General features: G+C 31.3%; 1 protein-coding gene and 1 long non-coding RNA gene across 2 annotated transcripts; one reads left to right on the top strand and one right to left on the bottom strand.

Annotated features, from left to right (window-relative positions):
• Positions 1-2,336: 2,336 nt before the first annotated feature.
• LOC139528409 (uncharacterized) lies at positions 2,337-5,313 on the bottom strand. The gene is made up of 3 exons (XR_011665584.1): positions 5,209-5,313; positions 4,419-4,564; positions 2,337-2,437 (listed from the first exon to the last, which is right to left on the bottom strand). It is a non-coding gene; the product is annotated as an uncharacterized lncRNA (long non-coding RNA).
• A 3,313-nt stretch (positions 5,314-8,626) lies between these two features.
• Positions 8,627-10,060, top strand: LOC139526609 (uncharacterized). Its single transcript, XM_071321768.1, has one exon. It carries the CDS (start codon positions 8,627-8,629, stop codon positions 10,058-10,060), a length of 1,434 nt encoding a protein of 477 aa, XP_071177869.1.
• The last annotated feature ends 4,617 nt before the right edge of the window (positions 10,061-14,677 follow it).

Genomic DNA, 14,677 nt, shown 5'->3' with positions numbered 1-14,677 from the left:
TTCAATAGTTCGTTAAAACACAGGCACATCGTATGGATCAACAAATTTATGATGGTGTCCATACAATTTACGGAGTGTCCATTAAATTTGCAATATATCATTAAAGACCCCTGAAAGGTTTGTTACAATGGTTGTTAAAGTGCAGAGAGTGTGGCGGTCTCTCTACACGAGGCATCGGATTGACAATGCAATATCTCTCCAATATACCCTCTTTTTCCTGTGACAGTCAAAATGTTTCTGATTTTTATACGATTTTCATCTGATTTGCATAACCTACCAAATGTTAATTTTTTTCGTCCGTCCTTAACATGTATGAAATATTTCCCGTTGGACGGAGCAACCAAATAGCATTCAATGAATATTATTGATCAAAATGTTTCATTAGCAAAATCCTGCTTTCAAGTAAAATGTCATTACATAATTTTTTGTTTACAACAGTTGTCTATATATATATACAGTCATTAACAAGCAAAATTTATATAATTCGGGTCTTTTGTTATTGAGGTACACAAGCAAATTTCACTCACATCAATTTCACGTGAATTAAAATGAATTTCACCTCAAACGAGCGTATACGTGAAATCAGTTTTTGTGAGTTTCACGTGAATCTTATGTGAAACTCATGTGAATTTCACATGAAAATCACATACAAAATTTGCATGTGAAATTCACACGAATAGAGTAATTCAAATAACATCTAAATTTTCAAATTTAATTAAAATCATGAAAAATATCAATATTTTTTTTGGTAAATTTCACGTGAAATTCATGTGAAAAAATTCACATCAAATTCATGTGAATCTCAATTCATGTGAAATTCACATGAAAATATTCACGTGAGTTTCATGTATAAGCTCGTTTGAGGTGAATCTCACGTAAAATTTTTCATGTGAATTTCATGTGAGATTCATGTGAAATTCATGTGAGCAAATTTTGCTAGTGTAGGATAGTCTCATAGCCACTATTGGTTGATTAAAGATATACGTAACACAAGTGTTCACTTTAATGTTTACAGTGTGAAATGGTATTATCTACCTTCAAAGCAACTGACACAGTCGTTTTGCAATCACATAAGTAGGTCACCGCTCACAGCTATGAATTATATCAAAATCGCTGAACTTAATTCTAATCTTACAAAGTGTTATAAATCCTCAAAAAATTCTTCCATGTGTTCATTGGACGGTAATTTGTCAATTATGAATAAAAATTATGGTTTTTTTTATTTTCAAAAATATGATAGCATTTTAGTTTCTAACTTATTGAAAAATTACAACAAAAAAAACAACTTATAGAATAACCTTAATTTTTTAAAATTTTTAAACATATTTTATACTTGTTTGGTTTTATAACTATTCTGATCTGAGCGTCACTGATGAGTGTTTTCTAGACGTTTTGACATTTTGACATAAATATTTAAAACATGATTTTATTTTAAATATTTCTCTACAAGTTGTTCTAACACATACAATAATGTGTTTAAACTATCGTATTGGGTAAGGCCTTTGCTATATCTATTTATACCAAAAACTATTTGTCATAGCATTTTGTAAGTGATGATTGTAGACAAATATGTTGATTTCGACATCGTAAAGACAAGATATTTACATGGAAACAAAAACTCTCAGTACTTCAGTGTCCAGATAAATCATTTCAACCTGTTCCTTCATTTATGAAACTTTGTATTATTTTGGTAGACTTAGATAATTAATAATTTTTGCCATTTCAATAGACAACAAATGACTCTCACAAAAAATAGAAAATATGGTATGATTACCTATGAGATAATTCTCAATCCGAAACCCCAAAAAGTAGATGTTACTAGGGTCACCGTACAGCCTTCAAAAATAAAAAAAAACATAATGCATATCGGGCTATAAAAGGTCCAGAAATGACAAATGAAAAGAAATTCAAACTAGAATTCTAACAACCTTAAGTATGAACAACAAAACGTCAACCACTGAATAAAAGACTTGGGACAGCCACATACATAATGTCGCGGATTTTAAATAGAAGCGGACGCAATTTCCAACAACCTGGGACAGTGGTACAGCAGTACATCACCAGAACAAATTTTACAAATCAATTAACGGAAAACAAGTAACCATCAACCAAACAACACCAACTCAACTACAGGCTCCAGACTAATGAAAGGCATACAGAATTTTCCAGGTGTTAAACATGTTGACAAACCTCCTCCTTTTCAAAATTCCCTTTTAAAAAGGTAAAAAAACAAAAATGTAGCAATAGGAAATATTTTATCGCATCACTATTTCACCCTACTAATTATCATGATTAAGAAGTTCATAGTAGTTGATTATAAAGAAAATAAAATATATTTACCTAACCAAAATTCGGCCTCCAAATTTCCAAATCCATTTTCATACGCTTCCCAACCTCTGTAAAAGTTGGTCTTACCGTTTATTCTCCTCTGAAACACCTGCAAATATATTAATATTATACGTGAACATAGTTATTTACATTGAATAATTCATAGAGAACATCAGCACGTTATCTCCTTAAAGGCAGTGATAGCGAAGCAATACAAAGGGTACGATTGTTGTGTCAGGAATGAGGCAATAGTTTTTTTTTTAAATTGAAATGTTGACACAAAATGATATTTCTATTAACTTATTGAAATATGACAATTCCTGTAACTACATAAATAAAGGGAAAATATGAAGTTTAAGATTTTTTTTTCGATTTTGAGTGTTCATATTTCAATCTAAATAACGCTTTAAATTTTCTCCGATTCAACGAGTACTATTTGACAACACTTTTTGAAAAGATTACAATTGTTTGCTATCTCAAGATTTAGTAAAGGTCAAAGCTAAATGCCGCAGCAAAGGAAAAGTGTAATTACTATCCTTCTGATTCTAGCGAAAGAAAAAGGCAGTTTCTTCACAATGCGATATCTCAGGAAAATTTGATAATGTTTTATCATGTGAGCTTCTGTTAACATGGTTAGTATTCTATTGTTTCTGGAGATAATTGAGGAATTTTATTTTTCTGTAATTCGATATTGATAAGGTATTTAAAAAGAAAAATTCACTACATTGTGTATTTTGAATTCAAAAACGAGGGAATTTTCAAAATACATCCGTCGCATCTTCAAAAGACAATAGTCTGTCCGACATCAATATCTATACTTTGTATATAAAAAAAGAAGATGTGGTATGATTGCCAATGAGACAATTCTCCACAAGAGACCAAAATGACACAGACATTAACAACTATAGGTCACCGTACAGATTTCAGCAATGCACAAAGCCTATTCTGCATAGTCAGCTATAGGAGGCCCCGAAATGACAATGTTAAACAATTCATACGAGAAAAAATTAACGGCCTTATTTATAAACAAACAAATGAACAAAAAAACAAATTGTACCATAGCACAATGTTGTTCATTGATAATTCGCAATGCTGATTATTTCAACCTTTGAAATTGAGTACTTAGTGACAAATGCAAAAATATCATTATTTTTTTATAACCTGCTTTCATTTGGAAAACAGCTATACAGATAATATTGTATTTTCTCTCTACCTCACTGTAGGTATACATGTAATTTTTTTATGGACAAATCAAAGCAAAGCTAACACCACATAGTTATTGTTTAATCTATACTTAAGAAAATTATATATCGTTTGCTTGTTATAGTTTTCAAATTGTAAATTGAATTAAAACTGAACAGATTACCAGGATTCAAGGCATCCATAATCAAGATTGATAGTAGCTATCTTTTGAAACGAATGGTCCTGATACGGAGATCGTTTAAGGAGGCTCGCGGGTCTAAATCAATTAAATTTTTTTCTAATATAAGATTTCGCTATATTTTTCTATAAATGAACTTTATCTTATACTTTATTGGGATCACCGTTCATTTACGCTCATAATCTGCCTTCGAAAGAAGCTTACATTTCTGTAAATGTTCTTCTTTTTTTTGGACTAATAGGAGAAATAGAAGTACAAATGTAATATCGAAATAAAAAAAACAAAATTACAGTAATGCTAAAATTTTACAGTAGGTTAGTTTAAGTACAGCTTATTTAAAAATATAGGTCACGGATGAGTTACAAAATTTTTTTTTTTTTATTTTAATGCCAAAATATGTCATTTTTGCCTCAAAGGGAGATTTTAAAAGTAATCTGGGGCCGAAACGAATTGATTTTGTAATGATTTGTGTACCATATGATAAAGTAACAACTAATTAAGTAATAAATAAAATGTTTAATGAAGAAAAAAAAAGTTTTTATTTTTTGGAAATGTTTATACCCTCGAGCCTCCTTAAATGCATGTTCAGTTGCGTGTTCTTAATTCGATGATAACTAGTATCTTAAATAAATGAATATATGTTTCCTAATAACTTTATTATGACAACCAAGTATTTTTAGTTAAGTTGATTATCAGGGCATTTAATTACCGTCCATCCTCCGTTGTCGGTCTCTAAATCACAATAAACATCAAATCCTTTAGAATATTTTGGATAAATCTTATATATTCCGTTTCCTCTTTTTGATTTGACATCCGTACAATCGATGGGACGTGGCTTTGGTTTTTCCTGTTTTTCTGCACAAACAAGAAAAATACAATTACAATTAAACTTTTGTTTTATTCATACGAACAATACCAATCTGTTTATACTCGTACGGGTATGCATAGTTTGTGATAAAAACAATAAAGTTACTAAAAATCCACTACATAAGAATGAAGATATCGAACAGGTTATAGGAACTCTTTAGGTAGATTATATAACCCAATAATCGTAATTGAAGCATCATTTAAATTTCGAAATAGTTCTTACTGTTTTAATGCAGGAAATAGAAATTATCTATTCAAAACAATGTAAAGCAATTGTGAACAGCAATAATTGAACTCGTTAGATTTTTCACGAGGGAAACTTTACACAAATAACAACGAAGATTGTTTTTATTCCCTATTGTTAATGTTACGTTTTTGAATGGCGATCTTCCTTTTGGCCCCTTCTAATAATATCATTTTTGACAACCATTACAGAAACTAATGCACAGGCTCATAGAAAGTAAACTGAAGCTGATAGTATCAAACATATTGTTAAGTAAAGATATATTTACAGTTTGATCCAAACAATTAATGTTTAACATACATGCAGAAAACTGCTTTAAAGAAACTAAAATAGATGAGAAATTTCAAATAAATTAAATATTGTCATGCTGATATGGATATCATTATACCTTTACATATTATCTCTACTTTCTCTGCCTTGTGTAGCTTTTCACAGCAGCTTGCATGAGCCTTCTCTTCACCAACAAGTTTTAAAATCCAATCGGCTTTTTCTCCATGAAAACAAACACCTAAAAAATAAATTAGCAGATGATATTTCAATACAAGAGTTGTGTAAAATTACCCAATTGAAACATTTATTCAACATGTAAAATAAGAAGGTATTTTCGGAATAGTCAGTATACATTAAACATTTGTTTGCTTAATTGCGTTTATGTTATATGACATAAATATTCAAAGTGACTGACACACATGTTTCTTTGTCGAATATTCAATTTTTGTTTACTTACTTTTTTCTGCCACCTGCATCTTTTCTGCAAATACAGAAAACATTACAACAGACAAAAGCAGAATCTGTGATTTGAACATTATACTATTTCAGATAACTTTGAGTTGGCAAACATGTATTGATATTAATTTATATATGAAAATTGATATTTCAATTATTATGTACAAAGTAATAACAGAATAGCGTGACAGTTTAGGTGTTGTTGTTAGTAACGCATGATTATCGAAATTCTAGAAAAAAACAAGACTAAATCAAAATGAAACATATCAAATTATATATTAATCAATACACAATGTAAAGCCATGTTAACATGATGAATTTTGACTGTTGAAATATTCATCAAATAAATAAGGTTACGCAAATAATATAGAGATACGAGAACAAAACCTGTCCTTTTTGATGGGAGATCAAACTGTATGGATATAAACAACATTGGGTCATCGTAAGACCTTTAACAATGAGCAAAATGATTACCGCATTTTGAGCTATTAGACATGTCGGCATGGAGAAAGTTGTCCCAATTCAAAAGAAAGAAGCCAACGGCCTGATTTTTTTGTAAAAACTATAAACAAAAAATTATATGGAAGACATCAATGTAAGTCTTTGTTGTTGGACAAAATAAAAAAATCATGACAAAACAATCAAATAATCTATGAAGAGGTTATTGAATATGAATATATCTCTGCTTTATTTTGAACAGGTTGCATTTCTGCAAATATTGACAATGCAATTTCCCATAGGAACTCCTTTTACGGGTAAAACTGTACCACTTTAACTATGAAGTTTTGAATAAAAAACATATTCTAGAATTGGAAAGTTTATATGCACTACAATTTTTTTCAAAGGTCAAAATATTGGGCTGTGCGGCATATTTTCAACGTTTATATGCCCCGAACCTCTAAGAGTTTAAACTAACACTAAATTTCTTAACCATCAATACCTTCAATATTATCACTACCATATGCATATGTATATTTACTGGTAATATTCCCAAGGTATGTCTTTATGAAATGAAACATAGAGATCGTTTCCGGGAACCAGTATGTAAACAAAATTAATCTATGAATATTCTACACCTCTCCAAAAGAGGTGTAGTTTGAGAAACAACTATATTTACAAAATGCAATATACATGCAGTAAAACGCAATGATATTATAATGTATAGGATTTCTCACAATATAATGTATATGAGCCTCAGTAAATTTACACATGTAACTACACATATACAAAATTGGTTATATATCAATGCTTTCGCGGTTTTCATTTAATGAAAATTATCACGCAACTGCAGCATTTGGAACTGAATGTTCATAACTATTGACAAATAATAGGTTAGATAGACATTGTATACTTCTGGTAAAATGGTTTGTAAGATATTTGAATATTGGTGCAATAAACGAACTTAAATAATGTATAACAAAATCAACAACTCGGCAGTATATGAAAATAACAAATATTACGTTTTGAGAATCTGATGCGCCCTTTCGATTAACATTTATCAGGAGCTCACAAACCTAAACATGATTAAGTCAAGATTGTATAAATATATAATATGTAAGGAGGTTTTATTTTACAAAAGTACTCAATATTGTTAATGTGCTGATAACAGTACAGCACCCTGTATTCCAATATAATGTATTAACCTACTCTGATATACAATTTTGGTATACTATAGATTTAAAATTCAATAATTAATCATTCTAATCTAGATTATTCAATCTTACACTGTCCCAAGTCATCATCGAAAATCATAAATCGATTGAGGAAAAACAAATATTGGTTACAAACTAAAACTGAGGAAAATACATCAAACATGTGATCTTATTAAATATATGGGAATAAAACAGATTCGGTAAAAACTCTACATGATGCTTTTTTTTCATCCAAAAGAAGTTGCACTTCCGCAAATATAAACAAGGCAATTGCCTTTAGAAACCCCTTTAACGGCACACCTTTACTATGAAGATGCATAAAAATCATATCCTAAAATGAAACGTTCATATAAACTGCTATGTTTTGCAAAGGTCCAAACCTAGGTTTGTGAAGCAAAATTTCAACATGCATTAGCCTTCAACTTCTAAGAGGTATAAACTTCTATCAAATTCTGTGCTACCCTTCCTTTCTTTGAGTCTTCATCAGAATTTAACTGTCCGCTATCCGTAAGTATTTCTATTGGTAAAATTCCGAAATGTGTCTTCAAGAGCTGTACCATTGCGATAATATCTATGAACTGGTAGGTTAACATATCTATAAATATTAAATATCCCCAAAAGGGGCTTGGTTTGTGAATCAGTTGTTTTTTTACTATGAGCAACCTGAATTATTGTTCATGGGTTTTTTTAGGAGGGTAAAACTTTTGTTTAGCTGTATTTATTAGTTTTGTTCCGACGATTGTAAGACAAGATATTGTCTGTTTACTTCATGTGACGACGTTGTCAACTTGAGAAAACAGGAGTTTGATTTAGGTTCTATATGATTATTGAACTTACAATAAAAACGATCGTTGCAAAAAAAAGGGAGCCTTTCACAAATAAAATAGCATAATATAAGACAATACATTATATACTAGTACGGTGAAGTTTCAATAAAATCATAATTATATCATTTTAGTCATTTATTGCACTTAAGAATACTTCACACGTTTTAAAGACAATATATGCATTATTTATGGTTTGCAACCTCGAATGTATTATCGTTTTTATATATTAAATGAGTATCATAAGGAACTCTTTTTTGTTTTTTTCCAAAATAATTACGCAATTGATTTGTTATTATTGATTAGGATTATAACATTTCACATGAACTAAATGTTAAAGCAAGGACTACAATATTGTTTTCATCGTGAGACATTTCCCTGTTATTCCAAAATGGATAGGATTGTAATGGTTGAAATTCTAATTAATTGAAAAAGACAAATTAGAACGCGGGCATCATCAGAAATGGCAGATACGTCTGTTTTATGTAGAAATCATAACAATGAGCGTTGTCGTCTTTATTGTCAAGGATGCCAAGAACTAGTTTGTCAGGTATGCTTGCAGGAGGAGCACAAAGGTCATCGATTTATAACACTCACTACAGCGATGTCAAATAAAAGAGATGAACTTGAAACATATTGTAGGTTATACGACGACAATATTAATCACCTGATTACAAAAGAAAGTGAACTTCAAAATATACTTGCTACTAGACAGGAACAATTCACAGAACAAAAAAGAAAGATTGCGTCATTTAAAGACACGCTGATACAAAACATTGACGACATCGAGTCATATTTACAACAAAAATGGGGAGCAGTTCAGGAGGAGACTTCAAATCTTACATCAAGACTTACACATAAAAGATCTGAAATGATACAAATAAAGAAAAATATGGAGGACGTGTTGCAAAAAAGTGATATTTTGGAAATGTGCGAAACTGCTCATGTAGTAGGGCTGACCATCACTGAAAATTTCACAAATGAACATACATCTCTTACAGCCACTTTACCAGTTTATGTTGCACCCGAGATTACACCTGATCTAGTCGGAAAATTGGAACATGCGCATTCTTGTCAACAGTCTTTTCTGTATTCCCGCGTAGTTGGAGAAAACGCTAGTTCGATCAACTCAACGAAAAATAAAATATCCTTTGAAATAATTGATTCAATTCAAACTTCATTATGTTCAATAACATCGATAGCCCATGACAGTAAAGATGAAAAGTCAAGTTTTTATGTAGTTTCGTCATCTGAAAATGCTATAATGAAGTATTATGGAGATGGAAATAGCAGAAAGATTAAAGATCTACCCGGGAAAAGAATACTATCGATTGCAGTAGTTAACTCAGGACGTATACTTGCAATAGCAGAGGGGGACTGTACTATTTATTCACTAAAAGTTGTCGACACTTTGAAAATATCAAAGTCGTGGAAAATTAAAACATTCTTTATTTTTAGCGATTGTCAGATTCCCACTGCGCTCCACACGTCGAAGGTGTACGGTAATATTTATATTGCAACCACACAAAAAAACAATGGCAACAGAATAAATAGGATCTCTGTAATTACTGACAAGAAACCTCTTGAAATACATCTCGTTGCAGAAATTAATTTGGAGACATCCTTCGTGCCAGTAAAGGCTATAGCATGTTCCAGAGGAAATGTTACGGTCGTAATGAAAAAGGGTACGGAAGAGGATGCCGAAGGGTGTATTTGTGCCGTTACATCAGACCTAAACAGTGAATTGCAATGGTACTATGGGGGACGAACAGAAACAGAGAGTCAGGAGAGGATGTTCTCGCCAACTGATGTCACAGAAATAAATCGTGGAAACTTAATTGCATGCGATCCACTTAACAACACCTTCCATATTCTGAATCATAAAGGAGAACTCATATCGTTAGTAGATACTACCAACACATTTGGGATTGTTAGACCATTAAGTTTGGATGCTTTCAATAGAAGAGTATTTGTGGGCACTTCATCGAGTACTGTTTCATCTAAAGCGAAAATTTATAGTATCTATCAGGAACAGTAAACAACGCTAAGTCATATTCACGTCAATCCGGAAATTTTATTCGTTGTTAGAGTTTGCGAGTTAAATACAAAAATAGTTCTTTTTGTTTATGTTTTCGTTTTTGAAATTTACGATTGTCATGCTATCGACTTTTGGCGTGGGAAGAAATCATTTTCGACATGTTACCTACTATGCGGTAAGACATTCTGGTACTTGATTATAAAGTAATTTCAACTGACAAAAGTAAAACCAAGCTTTAATACTTGCTCTTGTGTATAAAATTAACTGATTTTCGATGTATAGAGACAATTAATAAATAGCTTTTAAGGTTTGAACTTGTGTCGCACATGAATAAATCACTGAAGAGACGTTTATTGTTGAAATGCACGTCTGATGCATCCAATTGGTATTGTTAATATTAACCCATAACAGTACCGTATCATTTCTACCACTGGTTCTTTACCTCTCCTGGTTGATTGTAAGTCCCTATGGGTCATAGCAAGCTAAGTAGCCTGGACTCAAAATACAGAAATCGTGTTACTAAAATTTGCTGCTACAAAATACGGGAAATTATTTTAGAAAAAGGAGTATATCTCTCCCAAGTCCAGTTTCTTGTCTTGCATCGGTTATACTTTTTTGCTGTTTTCTATTTAATCAGCTTTTCAATTTCTAACCCCCGCAGTAAACAATGTGTCATTAAGTGTTACCTTGTCCGTCCTTTCGCAGACAGAGATTAATTTTGGTAGTATATTTGAAACCATTATAACTTTACAATTAACTAATTTCTTATTTTCCGCACTCTTACTTTAGTTACATATTTTATGAAAATTTAACGCAATGTTAAGAACCACAATACGCAGACAGATTATAAATTTGAGCCGTTAGCCATTTATCGTTCTAGTGTTAAGGTATGTCACTTTAAAAATTGCAATTTGTCAGTTTCTGCACTCTAACTTATAATTTTCTCATTCAAATCTTTAAAAAAGTCATACACAATGCCAAAAACCACAACACACAGACAAACTGTTAGTCTAAATTTGGGCAGAATGTTAGCACCGTTTTTAAGCTTTACACCTTTATAACTTTGATCATTTTTTATTTTTACTCTCTTACTTAAGGTACATGATCCAAATTTATAAATCACGCAGACACATTAAGAAATTGAAAAGCTAATTAAATTAAAATCCGAAAAAAAAAGTATAACCGAAGCCGGGCACTGAACTAGACCTGATGGAGATATACTCCTAATCCAAAATAATTTGCAAAATATTGTTACAACAAATCTCAGTAACATATTGAGACCAGTCTACTGGGCTAATGATACCACTAGGGACTAACAGTCTTCCAATAAAGGAATCGGCCCGTTATTAGAAATAATATCGGAAGTACAAATTTGACTGCCCTAGATACGCATTTCGACAAAAAACAATGAAAGATTTCCACTTATAGTTGATGCGTTTCCGTCAGTTTTAGCTTGTAACCCGATTTGTTTTCTCTCAATCGATTTTCGATTTTTCAACACCGGTATACTACTGTTGCCATTTATTTATACTGTATCTTTCTATGTTGTGACGTTACACTATTGTTTCAGGTTATGTTGAAGGTTTGTGCCTATTAATACGTTTAAACACGCTGAATTTGTTTGCACTTGTCCTAAGTCATGAACCTGATATTCAGTGGTTGTCTTTGCTGATGGGAATCATACGTGATTTTCGTTTCTCCTTTATATATAGATTATACTGTTGGTTTGTCTCTTTAAATGGTTTTGCACTAGTCATTTTAGGGGAATTTTTTAGCTTGCTGTTCGTTGTAAGCCTTCACATGTACATCATGCACGCAACTGTTCTACGATTTAAATTCTAGTTTGTTTCAAGGGTTGCCACATCAACAATACCAGTCCATTGGATTATACTGTTCGAAATCAAAGTCATGTAATCCTTCAAATTTTTACAAAAACTATGATTTATGTTTTTATAAGTGAATGTTTATTTTTTATTGTAAAACATTTGTATATATACTTTCTTTTAAGAAAATATCTATTTTATCAAAGGCTTCATGAAAACAACTGCTTTTGTATCATTATCTTCAAGTATTCGTATTCCATGACATATTTTCTATGTACATTGATTCGACAATATGAGTGCGTAAGTACAAAGTTATAAAAAAAACATGATCGAAGCAACAACAAAATACAAACGTAGAAGATAGTATAAGACTATTCCTAAAGAGAGGAAATAATACATCAAACCTTTTAACAACTGTTCTATCAAAGTTTAATAAACTAAATTGTAAGCATGGAAAAAACTTTGTAAAACAAAACAAGTAGATATTGCTGAATCATTTCGCGTATAGTACGCGTGCTCAACACAACATCTGCCATTTTGTGTAAGCTGTTTGTCATGGTCACGATCATCAAAACAATTCGAAATCCAAACTCGAAAGTTGATTTGCAGCCAAAGTTTTCGATCAACGAAAGGAAATTACTTTTTTTAATTATTGTTTCGAATTATATCAACAATTACATTCAGATTTCAAGAAAAATCTTTGCATTGGTCAACGAGATTTGATGAATTTTGGGCAATTTTAGGAACCGTTTGTGCAGATTGTATGTGCTTTCAACGCAAAAGGACATAATTTTGAAAGATTCATTCAATAACCACCATTTTCTACATTTGTAAATGCCTGTACCAATTCAGGAATATGACAGTTGTTTTTTACCGTTTGTTGTGTTTAATCATTTGATTTTGCCATTTGATTAGGGATTTTCCGTTTTGGATTTTCCTCGGGATGTTCAGTATTTTTGTGATTTTACTTTATATGTCTATGAGCCGATGAACAAAATAATTTCAGCCAATCGGAAGATGTATTACATCGAGAGAAAAAAAAATAATAATTAAGATGTTTTTACAAAAATTATCTGTCGAAACGTATGTAAATTCGCAAAATTAGAGAAAAACAGTGTTATTATAAACTGGTGCCATCATTTGTGCAAGATCTGTTTACCCTTCTGAAATAAATGAGATTGCCTAATTATTTGTTAAGGGTAGCATTTCAAGTTTTTCTATGTTGTGTATTGAAGACAGGTAAAATTGTGAATGGAATTGAAATGGGGAATATGTCAAGGAGATAACAACCCGACCAAAGAAAAGACAACAGCCGAAGGCCACCAATGGCAAATATAAAGATGTCCGCTTCTTCGGTTAGGTAAATATAATTTTTAAATTGCTCATCCGATAAGTCGAGTGCTCCGAATATAAACGAAGGTACATACCTGAACAGAACAAAACACATATTCTTCCATAAGCGTTAACACAGTTTATCTGTACGTGTGCATAGATATCATCAATATTTTTTTGTACTTATGTATACATTTCTAACGACGAAACATTTTCATTTTGTTAAATTTATGTTTTAAACAATAATATTGTTATGAGAAATGAATTGATAACAAGCGATAGGAAATGTTATTTTGCACTCGATAATGTCCGCGTATATAGATCGTTTACCAGACACACACGAAAGTTACGCAAGGAGAAATCTCGTCGGCTAAAATACATCGGAATGCCCTCAGGGTCATCGCGATGTGAAAGTCGAATTATTACAGAAGAGTGTCCACCATGCACTTGCACTGCACTATTATTAGAATAGTAGACTAGAATGATATATAAATGGATAAATATATATATATATATATAATCATGTAACTGTTATATACAAATATTAATATAATATATTACAGAAAAACAGGTAATACTGATTGGTATCACTAAAATATATTAGTTATTACAGTAAGGATGATTTCCCTGCCAGTTATTCATCATTCACGCAAGAACTTGTCTCAGAAAAAAAAAACATATCTCTATACAAAAACTGTAACAAAGTTACTTGGATCATCAATATATTCGTAGCAAATTCTTAATTTGTCCAGTGATTAATATATATTTATATAGACTTATACTTACATCGAGGATATGTCAGTCGAACAATGGAACAATGATTTATCTACTTACCTCGTGATCTTACAAATGACCAATACATTGTGTTATGAAACAATAGAACGCAACACATGTTGCTGATGTCAGCCGAATGTTTAGATATATAAACTGTGTTGTTTTCTTACCATAGAGCGACTTGGAGCGACTTCTCTGATGCCACTATACGCACGGTGTCTCTCACATACATTGTAAAATAATGTAATAAAAGTTTGTTTGTCAAATTATCTAGTGCTAGTGTTACACTAGTATTTTTTGGTGCCGCGTGACCAGGATAGAATTGGATTCAAGCTTTAACAATGCAAAGGAATATAAAACGTAAGAACTAAGTTACTTTCATTTTTCTTGATGGACAATCAAGATATTTCTTGTATGTCAGTACAAAGAGTAGAAATGGCTTTTCAAGGGATGGCACACATATTAGTTAAAGTTTTTAGTTTCAAAGGGAGTGAGGCCGTTAGTTTAAAAGGCTTAAAATCAGAATTTTGTTCGCGAGATGTGTTTGGCACGAATATTTCTATTATGTACTTGTAGGTATTATAGGTCAATTTAAAACATTATGAATACACATTTTTTTATTATTAGAATGAAGGGTTATTTGGCTTATTTTTTTAGTGTTATTTTATGCTGCTATTGAATGGATAGG

This window comes from Mytilus edulis, chromosome 6, assembly GCF_963676685.1.
Source record: "Mytilus edulis chromosome 6, xbMytEdul2.2, whole genome shotgun sequence".
NCBI lineage: Eukaryota > Metazoa > Mollusca > Bivalvia > Mytilida > Mytilidae > Mytilus > Mytilus edulis.
Note: the sequence above shows the minus strand (reverse complement) of the source record. Positions and strands in the feature narration are given on the sequence as shown.

What these genes read in the sequence shown, in the direction of transcription:
- LOC139526609 (XM_071321768.1), top strand. Translation starts at nt 8,627, where the DNA reads ATGTCAAATAAAAGAGATGAACTTGAAACATATTGTAGGTTATACGAC.